Source organism: Paramacrobiotus metropolitanus, unplaced genomic scaffold (genome assembly GCF_019649055.1).
Source record: "Paramacrobiotus metropolitanus isolate TYO unplaced genomic scaffold, Prichtersi_v1.0 Parri_scaffold0000005, whole genome shotgun sequence".
In the NCBI taxonomy this organism is placed as follows: Eukaryota; Metazoa; Tardigrada; class Eutardigrada; order Parachela; family Macrobiotidae; genus Paramacrobiotus; species Paramacrobiotus metropolitanus.
The window spans coordinates 3,458,064-3,484,311 of NW_026570225.1; the positions used below are offsets into that span (position 1 = coordinate 3,458,064).

Sequence of the window (26,248 nt, forward strand, 5' to 3'; positions counted from 1 at the left end):
GCTGAAGCAAGAGCATCTTGTGCCAAAGGCAACCGCACACGGGGTACATTTTAGTGAATTCATTTTAAAATTTAGTTTTTTAAAAATTTAAACAGAAATTTGAAATGCAGTAGTATACTCGTACCAATTACTAGTGTACCATCACTTATTATCGGGAATATGCGAATACCTATATTCCACCTACGCGGTCGATGGACAATGGACGCTGGCCGTAAGATGATTTTACGACATTCGTGAAAAAAACCAACAAAAAACTGCCGACCGACCGACAATCACTTAGGTTAAGGTACTAGTCGTAGTAGTCTTTTAGATTCTAAGTAGTTGTTGCTGTGATGGTTTCTTTTGTCGGTCCCCTGAAGAGCTTCCGGTGTGCAGTCCTCACCGCATAATTTTTTACAGTACTGTAATAGCAAAGTGAGTACAAAGGAAAAAATGAACTAAAAGCGCAATTTCCACAAAATCCACTCTGGCAGACGCTTCTTTCTTTACTGCACTGTAATACAAGCGACCTCTACAGGCAAAAGCTCAGTATGAAATTATTACAGTACTTAATTTCTCGTTTTATAAGTTAAATACTGCGGTAAGTATGACCTGATACACGAATTTCAAAACGTCTGCAGTGCATGCACTTTCGAAATAGCATCAAAAGATCATAGAAAAATTAACACAAAGATGAATTACTCAGAATCTCTAACAAAAAAACTCCAAAGGCCAATTATGGAATCTTTTGAATACAGAGTAATATGGTATGGATATCCACGATTCCAACAAACGAAAAAATGTGCCACTTTTAATTCCCACAACTCAGCACGCTTTATCAAAATATTTAACACGTAAAAAGGCCCATATTCCATAAAATTCCAGATCCAAGTCACTGATAGTAGAGCTCCAAATTCATTCCGTCATGAATTTCGTCTGCAAGGCAAAACATGGTGCATAAGTTTGGTGGTTGAACAGCAAAAAGAGCACAAAAAATCCGCGATCAAGCAGGCGAGTTGACCGGAAGCCTCCGAGTACACTCAGAATTTTTTGTAAGCACTTAAGCAAAAACGTCTGCATTTCTTAATGATCTGTAAGTATCACAACTCTGTATTCTAACAATAAAAATAATTATGCTGTAGCAAACACTTACAATCTTCCAAAGTTATATGGTCCTTGTAGATGGTGTACCATTTCTTTAGAACAATTTTTTCCCAGTGCGTTCCCGTTTGGGCAGCTATCAATTTCTTCAGGTCACCAACTGTATCATCGGAACTAGAAAACATAACTCTCCATCTTTATTAAAATACAAAGTATAACGCTTACGCATCAATGAACATTATAAACCTAAACAGATAAAAAGATCACACAACCCAAACTTGAAACCTTATCGATGTTTGGCAGTTTTTATAGTCCCGTCTCGTTAACAGTTTTCCATATTATAAGTCACGACTCACGACAAAATAATTCGTGGTCCTTTAGCCCTCACCAAATCCAAAACTTACTTGCATTTCACGCGGATTTTCTTTCCCAAACGATCGTTGCAAGTAATTTCAATCATTTTAATTACGTGCAGTAATTTGTGAACTCCGAAACAAATTATTAAACCATAAGCCGAGCCGCAGAGGCACTGGCGCTAGTGACGAAGGAAATACCTAAACCAACTTCGCAGACTCCAAAGACGATGAAGACATCAAATACTTTAATATTGTACGCGATATAATAATATTAATCTTATGGTTAGAAACAATTCATTTGCCTTTTATGGCTTCACAAAAGATCCAAAAAGGAACTTTTTTCGGTTTTTTTTAGTAGAAGTATGTTTAATGTTTACCGTCGCGCTCGCCAGCATCGCACTATTAGAAATATGAGCTGCCGTAGACTCGCAGTACTTACTAGTTACTACCTCCTTCCTCGGATTGCAGTCCAGGGGCAACGGCGTATACTCGAGCGGTTATCATGCTACTGCAGAGATGCTTTTCGATTTCTTGGACATCTTCTGACTCTTCTCTTTGACAAAAGATTCATTTTTCCAGCTGGCCGTCAGATCCTTTCTCTTGACATTTTTCATAATAAATTTATTTATTTTTAGGAAAACCGAGACCCTGAGCATTTTGCGCTGTGATGAAAAAACCGTGGACTGCGTAAAACGGTTGAACTTCGATTTGAATTTTAGTGGTTACACCGTTACAGTCGCCATCTCTTTGTCTTCCAGTGTCTCCATGAATTCCGCTTTGATCAGTGTGAGGTGATTTGCCTGCCCCTGCGATCTGTGAAGCATTTTTTGTAATTATTATAGCATTTGAACAAAACAGTTTGCAAGAACTTTTGGAATGAGCCATGGCATCGAACCCTGTACAATTACAAGCACATCAGCCTGTTGGAAATGCCGTTGTGTCAGAAACCCGTAACGGGAGCGGAACGGATCGCTACGAAGCTATTCTGAGACAGACGGAGGATCAAATGCAGTATCGAAATGTGCTAAATTTGTTTGGACACCTTGCACAAAAGGTGACGGAGTTCGGGAAAGATGGTGAAGAAATTGACTGGTAGGTTTCCAGACGCAGAGACTGTTGGTTAACTTTTGTAATTTCATTGTGGTAAGTCGTGAGACTGTAGCAGATGCGCCTTAAGGGACTTGACTGGTGCAAAATTTTGCTCGGTTAACCACTGCAGTTCAGAACCCTGGCAATGGCCTACGTTTTGAAATTCCAGGGTGAAAATTGCAGCGATAATGAAAGACGAATTCCATGTGGACGAACGAAGCCCTTGGGCTACTATTTTCCATTCCAGCGGACAGGTTCGATTATTTCAGTTAATTTACCCCTTCATCGTATGTTAATCTGTTTCTTTTTGTAGCCTATCAAGGAAATGTATAAGAAGCTGTGGGATAACCACAGGTAGGCAGATAATCTGGGGTGGGGATGTTGTAATGCGTATCCCCACAGACTGCAATCCTGCTTTGTGCATTGCCAGCATTGGTTCAGTTTTTGGTTGTCTTTTTATGACAGAACGCAGGTTTCTACTATTCGACTGCATCGAGAATATGAGACTGCAACGGATGCCAAATGTTTGGAGCTGGTGTTGATATCCAAGTATAAAGAATGGGACCGGATGGAGAAGGAAGAAGGGAAACGAGATTATTTTGACGGGTTTGTTGCGAAATTAATTCAGTGAATTAAATCCCAAACATTCGTTGTTTGTAAGTTCTGTCATTTTATATCCATCTGATATAGCTGGAGAGGATTCCTTCGCGATGCCATCGCTAGGCGGGATACGAGAGAAGACATTGCGGAAAAGCTGAACGATTTGACCCAAGTGCTGCAAGAGTTTTGCAAGTGAGATAGTAACTTCATCCTGCTGAACCTGTCATGCAATTACTGTACTGTGTTTTTTTCTTGATTAGGGGAGGCTTGCATAATAAGTATAAGGACGTTGTGAAGACATATTTTCCTTACTTCAAGGAGATATATTGCGACTATGGCATGGAGCTGCCAGAAGCGCTGAAATCTCTAAACATAGAAGAACGCATCCAGCCGCAGTCTCAGAACGTTTCTCCGGGTAAAGTTATGGACCAGCCGGCGAACTCGTTGCCAATCACGGCTGTCGCCGTAACGGTCGATAAGGTGCAAATTGCTATGGGTTAAAAAGCACTTTTCATCATCGAAATGCGTCGTTGCTTTACTCGAATTTTATTTTAGGGCAGTAATGATGGTGTCGCTGTTGGGACCATGGCGGTTCCGAAACCTTCGAACGCGGCAAAGCCTTTGACGCCGATTGTCGAAACGCAGGCGCCACCGGTTCGCGCTGCAGAACCTGTGCCTCTTGACCCTACACCTATTGTGTCTTTGGTATGGAATCTGTTGGTTGTTCATATGCCGATATACTGGTTTCATCAACGTTTAATCGGCGCGATACATGATTTTTCTTGAAATAGGCTGCGAATTCTGGCATTGCCCCAACCGAGCAGTCTAAATCGGAGCCATCAGTTTCGTCACCTGAGGCGACTAATGCGACAGAACAAGCTCATGCTGTGCCTCAACCTGTGCCGATCTCTTCCCAAGAAGCACCGGTGGAATCGGCTCCTTCAAAAGAAATAAAAAATGAAGCCGCGCCAGCAGCACCGCCAGTCACCACTGGCATTAAACGACCAGGACGACCACCTGGAAGACCTGGTTTGCCGTCAATGCTTAATCCACCGCAAAATATCATTCTGAAACCAGAGCAGAGAAATAAGGATATTATGGGAAAGGACAGCACTAATACGATTGCTCCCGTACCGTCGCAGGATAACGCGAAACAACCAGAGCCCAAGTATTTTTACTTGTTACTGTTAATCCCTGGAATAGGTCTATTTCTTGTTAGCTTTCACAATCAGATTAGTGTCCGGCGATATATTCTGGCTTTGTTATTTATTCTTTTTTGGTTTGTATATTATTCTTTCGCTGATAGGAAAAGGAAGGTTCAACCGAAAGGAGAAGAAATTTCTGCAGCAACAAATGCTGCCACAGATGATCAGGAAATGCGGTGGAAAAATTTCGAAAACTTGTGCAACACAGAAGGGTAAGGTTTTATAGTTTACAGTCCACTTCAGAAGTAGTGGAGTTGTGTTCGTTATTCTTTTGTAGGAAATTGAGCAACGATGATTTGATTGCAATGAAAAGAGGATTGCTTGTGTCGTTGTTCTCTATTTCTCCGACCGAGTAAGTTACTTCAGAACTTCTTCATCAGTTTTACAGTTAGCATTTTTAGTGATGTGATAACCTGTACGAGATAATTTGCAGCATGGTGGACTATGATCCATTCAAGCTACCTGTGTCGGATTTGACGGCAGCGAAATATGATCAGTACATCCGGAGGTAAGCATTTAAATGTGCTTTGCGCTTAATAATTTCTTCGTTTATCGTGGAGTTTGTGTTTCTCTAGCCCGAAAAGTATCGAAGCGCTGCTGAACGAAAACATTGAACATAAGGGCTCTACCGACGCTGATCTCACTGAGTTGATGCTGATTCCGCTGAATGCCTTAGTGTTCAATAGCTTTCCAGCTGAGATCCTCAACGGCAGCGTCGATTTGTTATCATTTCTGACCAAATTTCAAAAGGTACAAAGGGTTCACCAGGACGCTGTTTAGTTTTATTTCAATTTTTCATTCAGACCTTCATATTTTTGCATACATGCTGTCTGAAAGGTATGATAGTGCGCATTTGGTAACTGCAAACAAAAGATGCATTAATTCCGAGTCATATGTTTAGAATGCGATTGGGCACCACTTGGCGGAAGGGAATCCCGGTAGTGCAGATTTGGCCGCCCTAGCGGAAGAACTTTCGCAAACTTTCGGAGACCGTAATCGCCCACCGTTAGATCAAGATAAACCTATCATTTTGCAAGAAGGGAAAGTTGTTCGCAGAGGACTACCGGCCGCGCAGCCAGTCGTCAAAAGCGTGAATCATCCCCCAGTTGGTACAAGAAACGTTAGAGGAACGCGCAAACCATAAGGATTACTTTACCGGAGCAGTTGACGTTTGTTGCTCATTAGAATAGTTTCGTTGTTGGTTTCTTTATTTTTCTTTAACACTTGCTTGAGTAAGTGGAACGATATAAATTTGTTATGTACAGATATACTGATTTGCCGATCCTTCTTTGTTGCTATATGGGTTTTTTTGTTAGAAGTTGATCGTTGAGATTGTCACGGAAATTCATGACAATGAGAATAGTACTATAATACTATTTATAGTTCTTAATTACTGTCGACAAGTTAGAAAAACAACCACCGAGCATTTTGACCGGTTTCTGCACACAGTACTTGATTAACAGTTACGCCAACCGTCTGGTAGTGCACAGGCACAGTTTTTTGTAATACCCGTAAGTGCATAACAACAACAACATTAATACAGTTCACTAAGAACTCGTGAGTCCACTAACCCCTTAGAGGATTCCACTGGTCGCTGCAAGACTAGAACGTGATTTTGCGCCATTTGCAAATCGCTCCAAACATTTTCAGATTCTTTCCAATACTCAGACCAAAAAGCTTCGCAAACTGTGCCCGAGAAATCAACATAAGTGACGATCCAAGCAGCTCCTACAAAGAAAATGAAAAAAATTTTAAGCACAGTTTATCTCAGCAAAACTAAAATGCAGGCTTTACATGTCTGCTGATTAAATCCGCCAGCTCCGGCTGAGAATCAATAAAATAAGCAGCACACTGCTCCACACTCCACATCGCTAAGTCCTGACGAAGTTCCCGCTCTTCATTAGTGATGCCCTCAATAGTCCGATCTAGCGGTCGGAGCCTGTTGCTGGATCTCACTATCACCGGCCTGTGTAACAATACTCTTTAAACTGATGTGTTATAGTGTTATGGTTAACGTTATAAATTTCTCTTGTAAATCTTCAAGTTTGTGATGTCTGTATTACCTCTGAGAGCGCACCTCTTCACCCATATTTTTCTGAACGGCTAATGCCGTAGGAGTCATAATTTCAACAGAGGGTGCCCTGCTACTGTCTTGGTCATCTAAAATGAAAAACTTTAACGAAGTCCTAACGACAATGGTAACCACTTAGACGCATGCGCTCAGTACAAAATCGCATGCCGAAAACATACCCGCATATTCCTCGTCGATTTGCGAACTCTGTGACTCTGGTTCAAGAATATGAGCTTCCGTAGTGCTCAGATTATTCAATTTACCCTCGTCACCCCCAGCTTTTGTACATGCCGAACACTGCCATCCTGTAAAAAACACCGTGATTCAGCTAAACGGAAAACCTTCAAGTGATGAAAAAGAAGCGCTACTACGAACACCAAAATGTTTTCGGTTACCAGGAAGAGAAGACATTCGTGTCCCCCAGTTTTCAACCGACTCAGGGTCCACTGGCGGTGAATGGCAACCGAGATGGTATACTTGAAAGCAATTCAAGCACTGAATCAACCTCTGCAAAACGAACAAACAATTATGTTCGGTTATCACAAATCAACAATGGTTACTGAAAAACAATTCAAATGCGCACGACATTATAAGATGAAGCAGTCCCTTACACTATTCTTCCGCGTTTTCCCAGACTGGCATACCGCACAAATTTTGCAGTCTTCGCAGCGGAAAGTCGTTTCCGGTTCGCCAGACCCACAGATTCCGGTGCATCCAGCATGCGCTTTAATACATTAAAACCAATCGTCCAAATTTGTAATTACTGATTATTTTAAAAATAAACACCACCCAAGTATTTACCGGTGTATGGACATTCTGGATTACTGCACCGTATAAAACGGCGTTCTGTGCTGGAATAAGCAGGAAAATTTCCCGAAGCTAGGTGACACTCCGCACACACAGGCGTGTTGTCCGCATCGCGCTCCGGTGTGGTTTCGGGCTTGTCAATTTCGCCTCGCAGTTTCAAGCGTTCATGTCTGGCACTCAAACGCAAAGCTCGGCGGTACGCAGCTGTATTCGACAAGTTGTTATTGGATATCGCAACAGTGCTTCGACTAGATCCAGGATAGTAATCCGTAACGAAATCAGGGCCAATGCTTTTTGCTGTGCGCTGTCAACACAAGAAAAGCAAAGTCAGGGAAAAAAGCAAAGCAAAGTCTTGGTTATAAGAAAAACGATCATAATATAAAGACACTATGGGAACATTTTACTGAAATTATGATTTATTTAGGAACAATTTTCTTCGTCCACGAGTGGCTCCAAGACTTCAAGACTGTATCATCGTGCACGAACCTTGCGTCGACTAGCTTGACGAGTTGGTAGAGCACTGGTCGCGGTCGTAGGGAGCACTTCGTCGTCAATATCCATCCAGTCTGAAGATTCAAACCGTTTTGCAGATTGAACCACTAAAAACTGACAGGATAAAGGCGCGAAATGTAAGTAAAAGTCGTTGAAGACGATTTACCGACCTTACAGTGTCATCGCTAACGCGATGCGTGTATGTTAGCCTTATGACGGCTTATCCATTTCCCATATTCCATCACTAGACCACAATTAATGCTTTGTTTTAACACAAAACAACAACACAAGTAACTTGGTGATGTGAAATTATACGCAGGAGAGTCTGTTTTCCTCTTCCATTCAACATCTTTAAGGAACGCGAATTCTTTAGCATGTTTTCTTAAATCGTAAGTAATGAGATGTTGTTTGTGTTGTAACTTGTCCATGGTCCACACTATTTACCACAACACACGTTGCGTACTAGCTTACGTCAGTCGTGGCGGTGCGTATCGCTATTTGTCCGACAGTAAGAAACTATTTGTCCGTAATTTCGGATTGTGGATTTGTTTCCTGGTCAACGATAACGCAAATGAGTTGGACGTCATAACAATGAAAAGTGTTTTACATATATTGTAACTGTGCCAAAAAGTTAAACGAAAAAGATAAACACAAACAGTTCCGCATGATATGCGAATGCAAAACTAAAACTTTGTCCTCATAAGTCTCGTAACGATACCACGTAAGTACGTAGCACGCATCAATACGTACCGCGCAACGTGCCTTTTTTGTATGGCACCGCAGCGATTCGAAATGCGAGGCATGCGACCAGCACTTGCTGCCGTATATAAAATGCTTCTCGGCACAGCCAGCGTGATACCGCACGTACAGAGACTGTAACAATACCAGAATTTTTCTTCTTTTAGTATCTTGATATTCATTCAGGTCACATCCAGAAATCGTTGAGGAGTTCTAATTGAATTCAAGTTTCGTTTGTCGTGAAAGTTGTTGCCAGAGAGAGCGTCGGGAGAGCAGGTGACCCCTTCTGGCAGTACTCGGACACTGCACCAGCAGTACGTATTTCTTGTTATACTTGTACCGAAGTATTGGGTGATCCAGAAAATGGATGTCCTGCCGTCGCCATCATTGGACGTGATGTCCACTCTGGCGCCCCCGGCGCTTCGCGAAAGCTCTCGAAAAGTATGTTAAAATTTTTATTTAACATTTTTTCGCTGTAATAAACTGGTTTTCTTTCAGCGAGTGCGTAAAACGTTGGGGCCTGACTTTGTTGATTTCTCGGGGCCCGTACGTTTTCGCGCGCAGGCAGTAGTGCTTTCGGATGAAGCCACGGTGCGAAAAGTAACGCCAAAACGACTCATACTCTCGGATTCCAAGCTTCCGAAGAGAGATGGCGCTAAACGGAATGGGTTTAAGAAGCGCAGATCCGCAAAGTCACAGCGGAAGGCGCTGGCAGTGCCAGCTGCCATTATTCCGATTGCGCCCGATACAGGAGCAGAACACACAACGGACCTTGCGGACATTGATGCGTTCTGCAATGTGTGCGGACTTCGAGTTCATAAACTGCTCAGAAATGGCTTTAGAGGTGGAGACAGTGAAGGCCTGGCTGTTCGCTGTACTGGAGAACGGTGTAATTATACAGGTGCGTGGTCGCTGGACTGGTCCATATTTGCGTACCGTGTTATGAGTACGGTTTGTGGATCCTGCGCGTAACTGTCAGCAGCCGCTTTGTCACTTGACTCGCTAAAATTAATTTTACTATAGTCTGTTTTTCTTGAATCGGTTTGATGACCTTGAAAAGTGGAACTTTCGATCATTTCGTCTTGGGTGATGGCTAGGGTCAGCTGATAGTACTTCGCTTTCGATTCCGGATGTGCTGCATGTTAGGAGAAACTTGCAGTTTGAGGTTAATCGGGAACAGGTTACGTAGTTTCATGCATTTCGACAGGTATAACTGAACATGTCGTACCGCATCAGGCTAACCGTGAACACCGAAGTGGTGTCTTCCCTTATGATTCGTGTTAGCCTACCCATTAAAGCGTGTTGTGGAGGCGAAAGTTTGCACTTATGCTGATCCCGGTTACGTAACGACCAGACCTGCCGTTTGTGCAGTTCCCTCAAGATTTTTTACTCGCAATAAATCAGAGGCTTTGCATTCATCATTGTGCACAGCTGGGCTCACTTTTCTCATATTATGTTTAAATATTTTCTTGAAGGACGTATCCGCCATGTTAGTGACGCTGTATTTATACGTTATAAAAGGGGCGACTCTGTCGAAGTTGTGTTACCTTGGGCTCGAGTCGGAAATGGAACTATAGCTAGGTCTTTCGTCATATATTACCATAGTTTGTTTAGTTAGTAATAATATATACGTACACGATACACCGTAGTTCTATCTCGGCTTCCTTCGGAGCTTTCGTCAAAGTGGACGCACGTTTAGGGTTCCCGTCGACTAATGAGGATTAGGTCACCGCTCTTTGGGAGGCAGTTAAGCGGTACTACAGAGGTCGATCGCGATGCGGACCACCCTTACTAGGTTGATTTGCTAAGACCGTTACGAAGGTCGAAGTCTGGATAGATCAGTAAATCTCCGTTAATTTCAATTATTGAAAATTAATTTAAAATAGTTCTAGGGCTCAAATCTTCTGTAATGGATTTCGCCTTTTTAGGCCATGTTAGCTGCTTGCCCAATACAGCGGACATCAAATCTTTTCGATGCGCCGATTGCGCTAAAAAGCAGTGTGTTGTCTGCGAAAAGGGAAATGTTTCCACCCAGCCGGATGTAGGTGGCACATTGTTTGTCTTGCAGGATTTTAAACGTTTTATAATATTTTCATATTCGTACAGGACATGGTTAGGTGCTGTCGATGTAAAAAAGCGTTCCATCTTGATTGCCATGTCCCGCCTGTGGACCGGCGTAAGCGAAAATCACCCGCCGGAATTTTGCGACGTGCGTTTTGCGACGTACTTCCAGTTTATATTTTAAATTAAGATTACCTTGAGTTTTTATTTTTCAGCTTGGTGTTGCAAGACGTGTAGAACAATCAGACGACGTATAAAGAAGCCGTCGCGCGTCAAACCGGCATCTCCTCAAGCCTCGCATCCGACCTTGGTCCCTTGTCTCACAACTCATTCGGACCTACCTGATCATAGTACGTTAGCGTTACATTTTCGGTGGACTTACCTCGTTTATTATCACAGGGTTTGACGTTTTAATAGCTTCTGCAGGTTATGCGTTACCCTCAAATCCGCCGCTGCTTTCTCCCGCATTGGTTGGTCCCACATTATACAGACCGCATGCCGAACTGGTTGATGCTTTCAGTGCAACCAAAACGTCGGGAATGGATAATAGGTAACTTATTCGAATTTTATCTTGACTCATACCAGCTTTTTGGCGATTGCTTGAGTTCCGAATTGAGGCAAAAGAGACCTCATGTATGTACGTATGCAGTGACTATGCACCTTTTTAGCTGTCCTATAGATTTGAAATTGTTTAATAAGAGTTATTTGCGTGCAGTTGAACATGCCTTTTTTGGTTAATAAATACCGGTACATACTTCTGTACATAGAGTTTTGTACGAAAATACTATGATTATGCGATCCGCTTTAGTGGCGAGGACGATAATGCCGACAAAGGTGAGGCAAGTGACGCTGCCTTGGTTCCGCTGTTAATGCCGGGCCAGCCTTTTGATCCAATACTGGTTCCGGACTCCATGATTATATTTGGCAAAACTACCGAAAAGGTGCGGGAGCGAATCGAGCGCGATAGAGAACTGCGTCAGGATTTGGCATGGTGGAGCGTGGAACAATGCGCTGCGTATTTTCAGGATTCCGATCCGGATTTAGCTCAGCTTATAATTGACCATGTATGTAGTTTTTGCTCAGTGACCGCTACCACAACCTGCTAATTTTCTGCTTTTTTTATAGGAATTACTAGGGTGTGCGCTTCTGCTCATAACACGGTCCCAGTTTCTGGATTTATTTCAGTTACCCGTCGGAAAGGCACTGCGGATGCATGCTGCCGTATGTCGATGTAGGCGTATGTACTTTTGAACGAAGGGATAAAGGATTACCATTTCTTGAACTAATTTGCTGGGGTAATCTGCGTTCTTTGAGATTCTGCTCATTTGCAGAATTGTGCGTGATGGGCGTAATATGCCCGTTGATTTAACTTACTGGAAGTTTGTTTCCTCGATGTGGCAGTGGGATAGTTTGGTTGTTTAAGATTTTAAATTTCCCGTGGAATGTGTTTTGGGCTGAGCTGTTTAAAGGTTATACTTATTGCTATTTCAAACGTATAAGCGTGCAAGGTATATGCTATGGCGAAATATTTACTTTTAAAAACGTAGGAACGTTCTACTTCTCTGAGGCATGACTAAATAAAGACATGATTTTCGTACATTTTTTCATGTGATTACGCGTTAATGAATGGAATCGAAATAAAAAACGAAGGGCGAAGAAATTATTGCCGTGATCATATAAGACGGATCATAGTGACAACATGTTAAACAAAATGGTTACGCACGGAAATGAATGTTTTGTTAAAATTGTGCAGTGCAGGCTATTATCAATACAGCTGGTTTAGCCGCTCAATCAGGAAGGCCCTATCTAACCTTTTCTATATCTGTATTCCTTAATTAATTGTGGTACTCGTACATGAAAACGTTGAAACGTGTCATCTGCAAAAACAACACACAAATTTTTGTAAACTGTAAACACTTCGTTGGAAACACCGATCCAGTGCATGGTGCGCTTTACGTGGTCTACCCTGGTGTACAAAATAACAAATTAAACAAAATTTTGACTGGTTAGTTTTGTATGTTCTAAAAATCAGGACACTATTTGATTTTGTCAGACGTTAAAGTTACCCGGCTGCAGGGACAGAATACAATAAAATTATACTTACTAGTTCTATGGTTTGTGCGTAGTCTTCAATAACCGATGATGAGTAAGACTTCAGAATTGAGTCAGCCAAATAAGTAGCTCGGATTATAGGGTGATCGGACAGGCGCATGCACTGCAGCTATTGATCGATGGATATATGACGGAAGACAACCTGCTCCCGGGATGGATTACGGGAGCACTGAACTAACGTAATGCAGTGCATATTGAGTGCAGGCCAAACAGGTACACACTGCATATATTGCCACAGCCCCCAAATGGTCGACAAACTGGAGTTGCAGCAGTTCTCTGCTTACACTTATGTTTTGAAAGACAAATTCGGACTGGTTATTCGCTTTCGCGTTCTTCTTGTTGTATTGTGCGCTTATTTGCAGAAGCTATAGTCCACGAAACCCGAGGCCGGTTGATGTATCGGTTCATATATTATTGTATTAATTGTTATGAATAGTGTAACCGAGCAGTTTTCACAAATTTTTTCACGGGCACTCGATCACCAGCTTGCTTCAGGATATTCGCAATTCGTACTTATTACACTACTGGAATGCATGCAGAATTTTAATTATGGAGGATCACTGACGACTGTGGGAAAGACTGAAGTTAATCCAAATTCCTATCTAGCCGGGATGCAGTAATGGACAAGCGTTCGGACATTGGGACGCCTATCAAAAATGGACATTCTTCTCATCACCACCATCATAGTCACTCACGATCTCCGACAATGCAAGTAAGCACAAGGCAATATTCAGAACAAGAAAAATGTAACAGCATCTTCGTGACATTTAACAGCTGGCTGTACGACAGCCCACGTATATAAACATTATAGTGTATTCGTACGTATAAGTATATTATATAGATCAAAGTGTAAAGAAAATTTTGAATAATGAAATTTCTTTGAAATTTACAGGTGCATTAGATTCTTTATTCGCTTTATGAACCTTGTACGCTTAACGTACTTGTACATCAATTTGTACATACAGTCTGTCAACGTATCGTATCCAAAAATACACCGTGTCGATTAAACCATTATTTCTTTTAGATCGGTGACAGCCCGGCGCATTCCCGCGGCTCGACCCAGTTTGAAAGCGAGGAGTCGCCTAGCACACCGGCTTCCGACCCGAAGACTTCCCGCCGATCTTCCAATGATATACAAAAGTCAGTGTTGTCACTGCCAGGAGTGAACAATCATGAAGTAAGATAATTACGCTGGACAATTTAGACAACCGCTTTGTGAAGTATTCGTTCGTTTTTCCCAGTTGATGAACGCTAACTTTATAAGATCACTCGCAGCTACATGCGTACTTTAGCATCATAAAATACGGTATTTAATATGCGGCAGGTTTACTGGAACACAGTGTAGCACGTAGTAAAAGTACTTAGATTAATGTGTTATCAACTTTGCGTTTTTTGCTCTGCATAATAAATTATACTCGTACAGTGCCTGCATACGATAACGGTGTAATACGCTGCGGGTAATTTTCTAGGCTGCCGCTTTACGAAAACACATCAAAATCCTCGAAGAACGCCTTCGAAATGAACGTCATTCCCATGCAGTCAAATTTTCTGAACTGGAAAAACAGCTCATCCAAGAAAATGCCCAGCTCAAGGTAGTGACTTACAAAAATAAAACAAAGCAACTACAAAGTCTGCGATTAAATAAAAAGACACTTAATCATTTAGACCCTCATAATTATGTAATCATTTTATGTCTTTTGTTGTTACATAATTTTGTTTTTCATATAGAAAAGATTTATTATGTGAGTCGTGCATTTTAACATGCTGCACCGAGTTACTACAGTTTGCTGCCTTACGCAGAGAGCGAAACAGTTCTGCGTTTCCAAAAATATATATTATTGCACTTTTTTCAATTTTGCAAACGCCAATTCGGCCACCGTACTACGGTATTTACCTTCTTTACTTATAATTAAGGTCTCAACAAATGCATTACAAAGGCAAATTAAGCGGGAACAACAGCTGGTGCAAGACCATGAACAGGAGCTGAGCAAACTGCGCAAAGGTGAACGGAAGAGCAAACTGTCCAACATTACCAGCGGAATTGCGCGGAGTTTCAGCGATGCCACACTGGAAGACATGGAAATGAAGGTTTCACGCGTTGCACTAGCCTTTTAATCTCTATCCAGACACCGAAAGAAGATTTTTATCACATCTATTTCAGGAAACATCGGCAAAACAAACTGATAACACTACTGAGTCGGAGGTGGTGCGCATGCTCAAGGAGCGTTTAGACGACTCTGAAAAAGACCGCCGCGAAGCCGAAGCAATATTTAATCAGTAAGCTGTGACATTTCGGCTGATCACACTGCAGCGCATAAAAATTTGGTAATAATTACTTATGCAATTTGCACAATAATACGGCAGGGAGCACATTCAATGTGTACCAATAACAATGTACAGTACAGTAAGTATTTGTACTTAGATGGCATTCACAAAGCAACGCTGATAAAACGCAATTAAAACTTGTAGGAGAGTGTAAGTACGAGCATATGAATACGCAAATCATATAATATTATTAGTTTATTAGTTACGAATGTTTTGAATAGACGCATCTCCACTTTGCTGCGCGAACGCAACGTCCAGAGAGTCCAGATGCAAAGTGCCGAAGAAAACATTCTCAAATTCAGCGGCGAGAACGAAGCGCTAAGGCAAACTGCCTACGAATACCGTCAACAGATGGAAGCCATTGGCAACGGAAATCCTTTCAACGACAATCAGCTGGCCTTGATCAAGCGCGACAACCAGCAGCTGCGCGAAGAACTGGATGCCCTACACCGTGAGAAACAGAAACTCTTGTTCGATCTAGAGAATCTGTCGGAAGAATTAGCCCTGCTCAAGGCTAATGAGCGCCAGAATCACGAAAACAATCAACTGGCCACTAATTTGAAAGACCGCATCGACACCCTTCGCAACCAGCTCTCTTCGCTGGAAAGGAGAAACAGCCAAAGAAACGGAAACGCGAGTGGAGAAAGTTCAGCTGTGGATCTGTCATCCAGCGAACCAACGCCCAGGAACGACAGTGACATTCGGCGGCAGGCGGAGCTAGAAGAGCAGTTGCTACAGTACCAGCGCCAATTAGCGGAAACCAATCAGAAGTTAGGCCGCGTTTTGGAGATGAGTCAGCGTTACGAATCACATTGCTACAAACTGGAAAAGGAACTGTACAAAATCTACGGAAATAGCTACCAATTTGTCCAGACAGATTGGCGGCACAAAGATCAGGATTTCATAAAAAATCTTAAAAAAACTACCGCTACTCGGTCTCTTCCTAATTATGCGCAAATGCCGGCTAGAAAATCAACAGGTGTTTCTGTAACGACCCAAACACCGGCTGTTCCACTGCCTAGCAACATGCGTCCGGAACGGGATGAACTGATGGACAAACTGACCGATAAAGTCAATGGTATGGTCAAAATGCTGGAAAGAATCTCTCCTACGAACAGCCCGAAGTCATCGCGGAGAAAGAGCGTCAGCGAAGGTCATGCCGTGGCGGCGGCCTTTGATGACCTTTTGCGCTCAATTCGTGACGGGCAAACGACGAATTCGGTGGATTTAACGAAACTGACCGAGGCGAAACTGGAAATTCAGGGTTTACAGAAGGCATTCCGCCATTTGGAGGAAAAGAACAGTAACCTCGAAAGTGAAATACGGCTTCTACGCCAGCAACGAACGGAAGATGATCGAGTGTCACAGAATGGGAGTGTCGATTCCAACCGTCCAATTACTCAGGAGGAAATCGATGACCGCATCATGAAGGCACAGTTACGCGCCGCACAACTGCATGCCGCCGGCCTGTTGCCGTCCTTTGCGCCGGTAGGAGTGACGAATCCTTTCTTGACGAACGATTCCCCGGGAAGCAACTTTACGTCCAACACTTCCGGTGTGTGGGAACTGCCGTGGAGTCCTAACGGTTTCGATGACGATCTTGCCAAAACAGCACAATTGCGTCCAAGAGCATCAACTCTTTTCTGAGCCTGTTTGCAACGTACATGCAGTGGACTCCATAAAGATGTTACACCCACAGGCCACGGCCATTAGCGCTATAAATGTGAGTGGATATTTTGTAACACCATTGTGAAGTCCAGTGTACAGATACCATATCGTTCCTAACCTTAACCCTGTTATGGTTAATCGTTTCATGGAGCTAGTTTGACGACTGGCCGTCACCCTTGGTCAATATGGAATACATTCTAACAGTCATATTTTATCGATGAAGGCTTCACAGAATACAGTGTATGTATGCGGTATGTTATATTTGTATTGGGGATTCCCAGAGAACGACCCAGAAAATTCCTTGTCAATTGCGTTAATTAAATACCGGAAAAATATCGCCAATACATTGATACAATGTCACCGATCGAGTGCCTATTTTAGGCGAAATTTATACAACAATAATATTGGAATTCTTGTTAAGTACTACAAAGCACTTTTAATTTACATTAACTAAGAATTTATTCAATTTATGCGCCATAACAGGAAATTAAAAGCGGTGTGGAGAAATGCTTTCACAATAATTGATTATTGATTTTGGGCCTTCCATCTCACTTCCAGATCTGATTTAAAGACATGGCTACGGTTGAAACAAAGTCAGTTCGATTCGTATTTAATCAGGAATAAGATTTTGTAATATGATAACTATATGAGACAACATTTAATACTTACCTGACTTTGTAGTTTGTACGTAAGGACCTCCAGCTCGGTTTAATTAAAATCATTGGGAATTCGAAGAGGAACGCGGCATCCGTTCGCGGAACAAATGGTTAAACAGGAAGAAAAAAGGAACAAAATTTTATTGTTACCTGCGGCGGTTGCGTGTTACGCAGTGAACGAAAGAGTTTCATACACCATGCGGAGGCAGTTTACACCATGCGGAGGCAGTTAAGAGGGCTACTTTTCGCGTAAACATATTTTTAGCGGTTTCGTTTCCTCTGTTAAACACAAAGAACTAGTTTTTTGCTGCTTCTGCTCTGTTTACGGTTTACCACTCCTCGCTCTCCAGCTTGGCGATCCGATTTCACTTTAAGTATTTGCGAACAGTGAAACAGACTTCACTTCACGTTGATTAGTGGTCGTAGCTTTTCGGTTGTCTTCCTTTGTCTTCGATTTGCCGTTTTCGCTTTGATTCCAGCTCGAGAACTTTGTCCGCGAATTGTGAAACAAAGTCAAAGATCCACAAAAGCAAAATGTCTGAACTGACGAACTATAGCGACGAAGAAATCACTGTGACTTCTTCGACTATTATTGACAAGTTACCGATCGCTACGGATGTGCCGATGCCGTTAGCGTCGGCCTTTCCATCGGGATCGAATTTTTTGGCGGGATCCCGCTCGAAGAAATCCAAATCCAAGGCAGCTAAGCTCCCGAAAGAGACGGCTGGAAAGGAAACTGATGCAGCGTCATCCCGCTCGAAAAAGAAAGCCAAGGCCGAACCGGGAACTCGGAAGCCGCGTATGCTGACTATGGCGCAGGTAACGAAGAAGCTACAGCAGGCTGGTGTGGAGGATTTGGATACGGTTAGCCACTGCGTCCGAGTTGGGATTGCTCGGCATTTCATCAAGCTGGAAAGCGCAGCCGACTTGGATGCCGTTCTCGTCAGCACAGTATGCGATGAGGTCTTTGGAACAGATTGCAAGACTAAAATCGACGTCACCTTGAAAATGGTTTTGCGTCAAAAGGACAATGGTAAGTGCGCGTAAGTCTGTGATGTCTATCGGTTTACGCATACGGATTAATTACAGAATACGGAGAATAGGGCGATTTTTTCGTTATAAGCTTAACAGACTATAACGCATCCCGTATTCGTTGTGCACAGCACGTCAAGGATTACAGCAAATGAAATTTTATATTTCGAATGATACTGTTTGTGCCGAAGCGGTCATGTTTAAGAAATATATTGATGGTAGTAGAGAAAAATACAATAGAACTGATCCCGAACTCGCCGCTTATTTCTTTCAGGATCTGATGAATATTACGGAGGAGATGATTATGCCGTGCGTTGCAGCGCCTGCAACCAAGGATACTACGTCAACGAGTTGTGCGCTGGACAGCCAGGGTTCTGCGATGGGAAATTTATGCACCACTGCGTGCAGTGCAAGAAATGCGTGGGTGGGTTTTTGATCATCTGCATGTCAAGGCGTAAATTTTTACAACGAACTTTCTGACTGTACCATTCCGGTAGGAGACGTGCGTAATGATCACTGTGATGAATGTGGCAAGCATTACTTTGCGGGATCAATGGGCAATTTTTCGTGCCCCTGTCAAGATGGATTTGGACGCCGCAAGGGGGGTAAAGGCCGCAAGTCAGGTTTGAATTTGAAGGCGCTCTTGTTTCCCTTTTTATGAAAAGGCCAGAGACGAACAGACAAAGGCATGCTTTGCAGTGGTGTGCATCACATTGATAGGTCACCAGCAACTGGTGGTTTCTCGCGATTTAATTGTTGTGACGTTTAGAGTCGGTTTAGACTGAGATAATAATTTCTGGAGAAGCTTTTCGATTTCCACTTTTATCACAATCATGGCAATATTGTTAGAATGATTCAATGATATGATGATCTATTGCTTTTTAGCGCAGTATTGTTCTTGTAACTTAGCACTCTGTTAAATGTTAGTGTTTTGCATAATTAACAGTTTAGGCGCTTCTGTTTTTTGTTTTTGTTCCAAAAACGATTTGACTGTATGCCATAAAAGCGCATTAATAAAATAAAATGCCAACACCTATACAGGCTGTAGTTGAAGTATCTGTATTTACCATTTCATTTATGTAATGCTTTCTCCACCAAACACGAATATAGGTAACGCAGCAAGCACGGTTTGCCGAGCATCATTATAAACTTTAATGCCGCATGAACTTAAAATTCATGCATTAAAAATCACTGAAGATATGATATTCAACTCAATAAAAAGAAGCACCATGTATGCCACATACGGGCAACAAAAGAGGTATGTTCAACGGAATCACACAACTGTTTAGCTGTCATGGTATCGGGTGTTATTTTTCACCAAGTCCAACAAATACCGGTCCGTGCTGTCTTGCCAACGCTGAGGACGCGTAATTTTCTGCATTTTCTCCGCTTGTCTGTTTTCCCAACGAATTTGTTCCAGCTGGGCCAGTTTTGGTGCTGAACCAGCACAACCCCACACCTGCAAAACAGATTATGTATTGTTTACTGTAAGTCTCTAATGATGTTTACGAATCCCAGTACTACAGTACGTTGCCGCCCTAACAGCAATGAGTATCTCCCAGAAATAAAAACGTATTTGTATTTTGATGTCTTTCCGGAAAATATTGAGGAAGCATTAACTCATTCGCAAGATTCATCTGCAAACATCCGCCTTCGCGAAAAAGAAAACCAGGGTACTAGTACTTAATGTTAATTGTTAATCATAAGCAACCGCTGTGTTTCGCGCAGATTCTTACTTTCTACGTACAGTTACACACTAGTATAAACACTACTATTAAGCTTTAACTCTCCCCCAAAGATAAAAACGAATGATGACGTCCTGTATGTGCGAAAGAGCGCCATTTTTCTAAACGTTTTCAACTTTATCAGCTCAATTTTGGGCGGTCATGAGCCAACTGCCAACCGGTAATGCATAACCAAACTTACGCGATAAAGTTAAACAATAACAAGCGTCAAATATAAGCAGGCCGTTAGTATCTGCTGCAGGACTGCCGCGTACGTATCCCTTATCTATGCACAAGCAATGACTAACAGCAAAAAAATGAAAACAACATTAGCCATTAATAATCGATACATATGATGGGAAAACCTGATAACTGAAAGAGGAATGAATCGCGTCTTGTATGTCTATCTGAATTTTTCTACATCGCACGGGCGGGCACAGACAGCCGTTCTGTCGCGAGAGAAACAGTAACTTGATAAGCAAATCATTTTAGCTCGCTCTCTCTCTTTGATTTGCAAATGAATTTGCAAATGAATACAAAATGTGATCCTGCTGGCCGTTCTAATTAAGTACACGTAGCTAGCCAGTAATCATGAACGCCAGGCAAGCTGCAGTTCAGGCTGCCGAAGGCGGAAATAATTCTTAATTTGTATTAATTGTACAAATTTAGAATTATTTCAGATGGTTACTACGGCTAAATGCTATAACGACTAAAACAGAATGCTGTAAGATGGCTTAACGAGACCGTGGCAGTTAAAGAAATAAGCGCCAAAAATGTCTGCTAGAATGCAAGTCGATGCCCGATATCAGCCACGGATGTGTGTATGATTTAGGAAACCGAGCTCTTTAGCTCGGTTTTATAATTCAGCTGTGTATCTGCTGTTTGGCCAATGGTGGCGTTGTTATGATTCAGTTTTTTGTGACTCAGAATCAGTGCATGATAGCCCGCGCACCGGAGCGTTTTTGGCCTAGATACTGTCGACAGACGTGTCTTCACACGTACATATTTGACACTCAACAATAAATATTTCAGTTGCCGATTATCTGAACCTTCGTTTACGATTTCCGGTATCATGCAACTATCTACGCTTATTGTCAGATTAGCCGCATTAGACTCATTAGCGCACTAGTGCCCACAGTTCGCATCAAATGTAAATTTTGTTGTAAACACAGCTGATTATAACAAAATTTCATTACATAGTGGTGTCCCCGTCACTCCCCACTATGTAATGCCCCCACAAACAGTGAGAAATACGCGCGTATCGTAGAAGCATAATTCGTCATACTTCGCAGTTTGGATATTTAGCTGAGGCATCTTTTTTCGGTGCTTTTCTTGAATTACTCAAAAGCCTTTTAAGTTGCTTACGCTTCGTATCTAATTTTATTTTTTATCAACTTTCTCCCTTTGTGCTTGGTATTTAATGTTAGCAAGTACAATGCTTGTTGCTTGCACTCCCTGCAGTCACTGTTCCCTGTGCAGATAATTAAGCACCTCGAGACAAACAAGTTTGTCCTGCAGACCCTCATTGACGGCCGTATGCATGTTGGACTCGACTTTAAGAATTGGTCGCTTAGGATCGCCTCCAATTTCGATACCTCGGTACGCGCCACGAGCGTGTTCGTTCAAGTAGACCAAGTTCGCGCCACCTGAGATTGCAAAAAAAACAAGCGAACGGTGAGAACGACCAGTATGCCACTTTCCTTTACGATCAGCAAAATGTGAGCAAAACCGCAAGATGGTACCCTTACGTTCAAGTCGCTTGAACTGCGGCTGTAGCTGGTAAATTACGCAATCCGAACCACCCCATCGATGCTGGCTTTCCCTGTTCAATACAAACCGCTTTGTAGATCGATCAAAATGTGTTGTACTGAAGCTTACAATTCATTAAAAATCGGAGGGAATAGTACAATTACAACCTAAAATATCAGGAGGTAGTACAACAAAATGACAATAAAAATTCGTAGTATATTTACGTACCTCCACTCAGTATCAACAGCAATACAGTAAGACGAGCCTGACTCTAAGCGATATATAGAAACTGTCGGTCCATTGTAATGCAGTGTGTGGTGGAGAAATCTGCAAACACATAAACTTGACAAACCTCGAGTTATTTTCTCAAATCGCAGCTTACCTATTAAATGATAATCCATGCTTGTCACTATTCAAAAAAGGTCAGTTAGTATTCGGACTGATTAAGACAGCGGAGCAATTCCATCTCATCTACCTATTGTACAGGAGTGTCCATGTCGTTAAATTGGCGGCCTCAACAAGCTGCTGAATAAACTGATGTGGGTTGATCGTAGGGACAGACGGGGAAGTGTGCATTGTCGATTGATTGGATTCGCGGCGACTGAGAGAACTCAGTGTGCCGGTTGAATGGTGACTAGAGAAACCTCGGCAAGTGGAGGCTACATGTGATCGTTTTATGTACAATCTGGGTAAAGAACACGAAAGAACCCATAAAAGAGCGATTGAGCTCAACTGGAGCTGTATCTCATTATCTTGGTCCAAAAGCTGCAAAGTCGAACATCTTATGAGCATTTGGATTCCTAAAAAAATATCCTTATGCAAAGGAAAAGAAACTCTGAACATACCGGTAAGAAGTCATCTTCCAAATGAGTATCGGGTTTGCGCTCCTGACTGGATACTCCGGAGCATGAGATCAAACTTTGCACTACAAAGTGGTGCAGACAATTAAGTAGATGGACGCCGTTTTGCTCGACCCATTCGCCGAACTGCATAGCATCAACGCCACTTTCCGGATCAACATCCTGAAATGACGGTAAACTCAGCAATGAAGTACTTTCCCATATTTATTAATGTAGTTATCATGAAACACTCACCAACGATCGCACCAGCGCATGAAACACTTGTTGATCCGCGTCGCTAATCAATCGAGAAAGACCCGTGGCAGCACAAGCCACTTTAACGCTCACAGTTAACAGTAACAACATATCTGAAACAAACCAATTTACAATTAAGTGAACAACGCTGCACTGTGTTAAATATTGGATTTTTTTATGTCAGTACAGATATTATATTCTTTGTAACAAAATATGAAGTTATTTTTAATAAACCTTGCCTTCTTCGTGCAATGTGCCGATTCCTCTTGAGAATACCCGAAAATAATAATGGATTTGTTCATGCGGCGAAGTAAGAGACAAGATTTCCATAACATTCCGCACAAAAGCCCTTTTGCGTCAACATGTTGGGATTGTTGTGCAATTCCGAAGGCTTGGAAGAATGTTGAAAATGTTGGAATAACAGCAAGCCCAGAAACGGTGCCGCGTCATGGAAATAATTCTCGAAAGCGTCTCGTGAGATGCCTCTTCCTTCGGAAAAGGTGGTGCTGTCCACATTTGGTGCATTTTCCACGTTCTCACTGTTAGCAAGGTTGCTGGTCAGTTGCACCCATTTCTACAAAACAAAAACACAATTACTTGATCCATACGCGAAATCCGGCACGATATCTATCTGACTCCGAATTCAGTTTGCTGTAATATGCAAAAGGATTGTAAATCAACCTGTCGCTTCTGTTTAAGGCAAATCACCTTAGGTCTCTTAAACAACGAACCGGCCGATCTTCGCCGGCGGAATTTTTCGTGAAACCCGTGAAAATGCTTCATCCACTGCTTATCCATTCGCAAGGCTTTACCGATTACAGGAAAATCATCAGATTAATCAAAAACGATGCTGCGCTAGAAAATAAGCTACCTAACTGTCACTCGAAAAGCGCTTTAATAAAGTTTATGGAACTACTGCATATCGCAAGGAAGGGCGGAAGTAACGATTCACTCAAGTGCTTTTCTTGTTGCTGGCGCGCAATTCATCTTCCGTCAAAAATGTATAACTCGATCGCAGTTGTTATCCGTTACAGTTTAGTACGACAAAATAAAAAAACAGCTGTATCAGGAAATGCGCCATTCATTCCACTGAATAAAATAGCACTGTAAGCAGCATTCAGCAAAACACCAGAACCATTTTCATGGGCACGAATTTAGTAAATGCACAAACGTTTGATGAAACTCTGGTCCAACAGAAAAGTGCTGTGTAGTATATGGTGAATTAAGATATCATATGCTTTAGCTTGTAAATTGTTGCATCAGTTAATATCACCTTATCTCAAACAGGTAGAACGTTGCTCTGTTAGTTATTTTATACGATTTATTTAATCCCAAATTTCCATTTAACATTCCCAAAAGTGAGTTGAAATGAAACAATCCAAAGATTTTACAATTACAAGGCAAAAAACCAAAACAGGCAACCCTTACAAAGATATCCTTAACTACTCACTGTGTTTATGTGCACAGAATTTCAACCAGCCGAAGTTCATTAATGTCAAAAACTAAAAATAAAGTACCTTACAATTTTACAAAATATGGAATTAAACATTCCTGGCGCTAAACAAATTCAAAAATTGTAAAAATTCACGTGAATGACAAGGGTATATGAACAGAAGGCTGAACATAACGCACATTGAAAATTCAGCTTTGTTTTACCACACCGTAGATTCAGCGGAAGCTCCTCAAGTGTCATCATTACTTATGAAACAAGACAACCACTTATTCTGAAGTGTCAGAAAACAAGCATTTCCAGCCATATAAAGATCATAAAGCTTGCAAAATCAAATTATTTATATTCAATATCTTCGTTATCTTTGGTAGAAGGCTGAAGAAGAATTACTGTCGGTCAACTGTAAGTCTGCAACTGTTAATTCGGTTAGAATTGCAGCAAATGTAAGGGATTAAGATAAATCATTTCTAAAAACATTACAAGTTTGCAAAGGCATTACGAAAATACGGAAAGATAGGTGAAAGAAATAAAACAACTCTTTAGAATAGTTCAACGGAAAGATCAAGGCGATGGCCTACGAATACATAAATAACAAGCATCGATACGAGGCGTCTAGACAGATCAGTAAAAACCATACCGCATCCTTCTTTTGCGGCAGGAGCTGTAAATTTTAACATTCCTGTAACGGGTAAGCGCCAAAATTCGTTGATAACTAATGGTAAGCATTTATTCGCTTAAATCCTTTTGCTATAACATTAAGCTTCGAATTTTAACTTGGGAATTCAATTAATAATATCGGTTTGCTTTCATATTGAAACCGAATGGTATTCAAAATTCAGTATTATAAGCTTTCAGCCTAGTAATACAGTACTTTTCAAATTTTGAAAATAGGCAATTTTTTATGAGTATCGTAAGCGGCACGGATAACCCAACATAACAAAATGCTAAACAATATCAGCCCGAAGCATCATATCGATGTGCTCGTAGATACAGCACTTATTACGTTACATCATTGTCATCGTAAACATCCTCAAGAAGACCAACCTCAGCAACTTTAAACAGATCCGCAGCGAGATCTATTTGGTTAAGATTAGAAAGACCATCCGTCGTGTCCAGCGTGGATGGTTGACTGGCACGCTTTCTCAGCGCACTTAGAGTTCTCATTCTGGAACGAAATGGACCGCCGGAGTGCTCCGAGTGATTATTCCCCATTTCTGGATCGACTTATATGCGGTGCAATGTTGCTTGCCAACACCAACGTCTCGAATCCGAAACACTAGCCAGTGTCCGATGGCCAAAACCAAATGGCCAAAGATCTGACTTGGTCAGTAGCCAGCTGAGAGCTCAGGGAATTCGTTGAATATAAATCAAGTAACGTGAACCGAAGATCGAAAGCAAAATTATTTCACAGTTGTTATACAATCGCAAGACGCTAGGGCTTCGGTTTAACAGTATCACGGGTCCTCCAATCGGCCACTGAAGCAATAACATAACAGCGCCATGAGAAACGTGCAGTGCTGAAATTGCCGTAGGCGACACTGACACAATACTGAAAACGGTTTGCGATGAGAACTGTTATACAGAGACAAACACCAATATGTTGGCGATAAAAAGCATACTGGTAATAATATATGCTGATCACAAAACAAACGCATAAAATTAATAGTCCTGCGCGGAACGCATGAGAGCCCAGTCCATGGTGGCAGTCTGTCACGATACTGCTATGCCGTTCTAATAGTTACAGGCAGCACTTATCAAATCGTGAGTGGAAACGATGATAAAGCTGAGGGCGCATTCAATGCGAGATTTCTCAAAAGTTATCGAAATTCGGAATAAAGTTCAATAAATTTTAAACAGAAGCACCCGTTATCGTGAGCAGTTAAACTGCGTTGGTTAATGGTTATCAGCCCATCTACGTACTGTAGTACAGTAGTTGTTG

General features: G+C 41.9%; 6 protein-coding genes across 12 annotated transcripts; 4 read left to right on the forward strand and 2 right to left on the reverse strand.

The window, feature by feature from the left end:
• Positions 1 to 1,903: 1,903 nt before the first annotated feature.
• On the forward strand, positions 1,904 to 5,756 carry LOC129580798 (uncharacterized). 3 transcript variants are annotated; one of them, XM_055471464.1, is made up of 14 exons: positions 1,904 to 2,227; positions 2,295 to 2,528; positions 2,695 to 2,779; positions 2,839 to 2,879; positions 2,991 to 3,131; positions 3,216 to 3,317; positions 3,386 to 3,605; positions 3,681 to 3,830; positions 3,917 to 4,293; positions 4,432 to 4,542; positions 4,608 to 4,682; positions 4,764 to 4,838; positions 4,906 to 5,080; positions 5,232 to 5,756. In XM_055471464.1, exons 2-14 carry the CDS (start codon positions 2,320 to 2,322, stop codon positions 5,472 to 5,474), a joined length of 2,004 nt encoding a protein of 667 aa, XP_055327439.1. In that variant the 5' UTR covers positions 1,904 to 2,227; positions 2,295 to 2,319; the 3' UTR covers positions 5,475 to 5,756. The 3 variants fall into 3 exon arrangements, with proteins under 3 accessions (XP_055327439.1, XP_055327440.1, XP_055327441.1); XM_055471465.1 differs by having other exon boundaries at positions 1,904 to 2,222; positions 2,279 to 2,528; XM_055471466.1 differs by having other exon boundaries at positions 1,904 to 2,222.
• LOC129580799 (uncharacterized) lies at positions 5,628 to 8,113 on the reverse strand. Of its 4 annotated transcripts, none has more exons than XM_055471470.1 (9): positions 7,876 to 8,113; positions 7,695 to 7,774; positions 7,203 to 7,512; positions 7,013 to 7,125; positions 6,797 to 6,908; positions 6,581 to 6,706; positions 6,394 to 6,490; positions 6,125 to 6,296; positions 5,628 to 6,058 (listed from the first exon to the last, which is right to left on the reverse strand). In XM_055471470.1, exons 2-9 carry the CDS (start codon positions 7,767 to 7,769, stop codon positions 5,933 to 5,935), a joined length of 1,131 nt encoding a protein of 376 aa, XP_055327445.1. In that variant the 5' UTR covers positions 7,770 to 7,774; positions 7,876 to 8,113; the 3' UTR covers positions 5,628 to 5,932. The 4 variants fall into 4 exon arrangements, with proteins under 4 accessions (XP_055327445.1, XP_055327444.1, XP_055327443.1 ...); XM_055471469.1 differs by having other exon boundaries at positions 7,695 to 7,807; XM_055471468.1 differs by having other exon boundaries at positions 7,871 to 8,113.
• A 209-nt stretch (positions 8,114 to 8,322) lies between these two features.
• On the forward strand, positions 8,323 to 12,096 carry LOC129581239 (uncharacterized). Of its 2 annotated transcripts, XM_055472204.1 has the most exons (9): positions 8,323 to 8,421; positions 8,606 to 8,879; positions 8,937 to 9,339; positions 10,367 to 10,479; positions 10,545 to 10,647; positions 10,715 to 10,849; positions 10,917 to 11,049; positions 11,308 to 11,563; positions 11,625 to 12,096. In XM_055472204.1, exons 2-9 carry the CDS (start codon positions 8,802 to 8,804, stop codon positions 11,748 to 11,750), a joined length of 1,347 nt encoding a protein of 448 aa, XP_055328179.1. In that variant the 5' UTR covers positions 8,323 to 8,421; positions 8,606 to 8,801; the 3' UTR covers positions 11,751 to 12,096. The 2 variants fall into 2 exon arrangements, with proteins under 2 accessions (XP_055328179.1, XP_055328180.1); XM_055472205.1 differs by lacking the exon at positions 8,323 to 8,421 and having other exon boundaries at positions 8,510 to 8,879; positions 10,926 to 11,049.
• Positions 12,097 to 12,852: 756 nt separating this feature from the next.
• On the forward strand, positions 12,853 to 16,850 carry LOC129581286 (golgin subfamily A member 6-like protein 7). The gene is made up of 6 exons (XM_055472271.1): positions 12,853 to 13,323; positions 13,636 to 13,788; positions 14,081 to 14,203; positions 14,526 to 14,699; positions 14,773 to 14,888; positions 15,158 to 16,850. The coding sequence occupies exons 1-6, from the start codon at positions 13,231 to 13,233 to the stop codon at positions 16,581 to 16,583; spliced, it is 2,085 nt and encodes a 694-aa protein (XP_055328246.1). The 5' UTR covers positions 12,853 to 13,230; the 3' UTR covers positions 16,584 to 16,850.
• A 671-nt stretch (positions 16,851 to 17,521) lies between these two features.
• Positions 17,522 to 19,323, forward strand: LOC129581104 (uncharacterized). Its single transcript, XM_055471995.1, has 3 exons — positions 17,522 to 18,293; positions 18,567 to 18,716; positions 18,790 to 19,323. Exons 1-3 carry the CDS (start codon positions 17,795 to 17,797, stop codon positions 18,951 to 18,953), a joined length of 813 nt encoding a protein of 270 aa, XP_055327970.1. The 5' UTR covers positions 17,522 to 17,794; the 3' UTR covers positions 18,954 to 19,323.
• A 106-nt stretch (positions 19,324 to 19,429) lies between these two features.
• On the reverse strand, positions 19,430 to 26,227 carry LOC129581103 (uncharacterized). The gene is given in 11 exon segments (XM_055471994.1): positions 19,430 to 19,751; positions 21,508 to 21,662; positions 21,765 to 21,838; positions 21,994 to 22,092; positions 22,148 to 22,174; positions 22,241 to 22,530; positions 22,611 to 22,787; positions 22,860 to 22,972; positions 23,099 to 23,207; positions 23,209 to 23,433; positions 25,354 to 26,227. Coding segments are annotated over 11 exon segments (1,611 nt in total). The 5' UTR covers positions 25,522 to 26,227; the 3' UTR covers positions 19,430 to 19,577.
• Between the last annotated feature and the right edge of the window lie 21 nt (positions 26,228 to 26,248).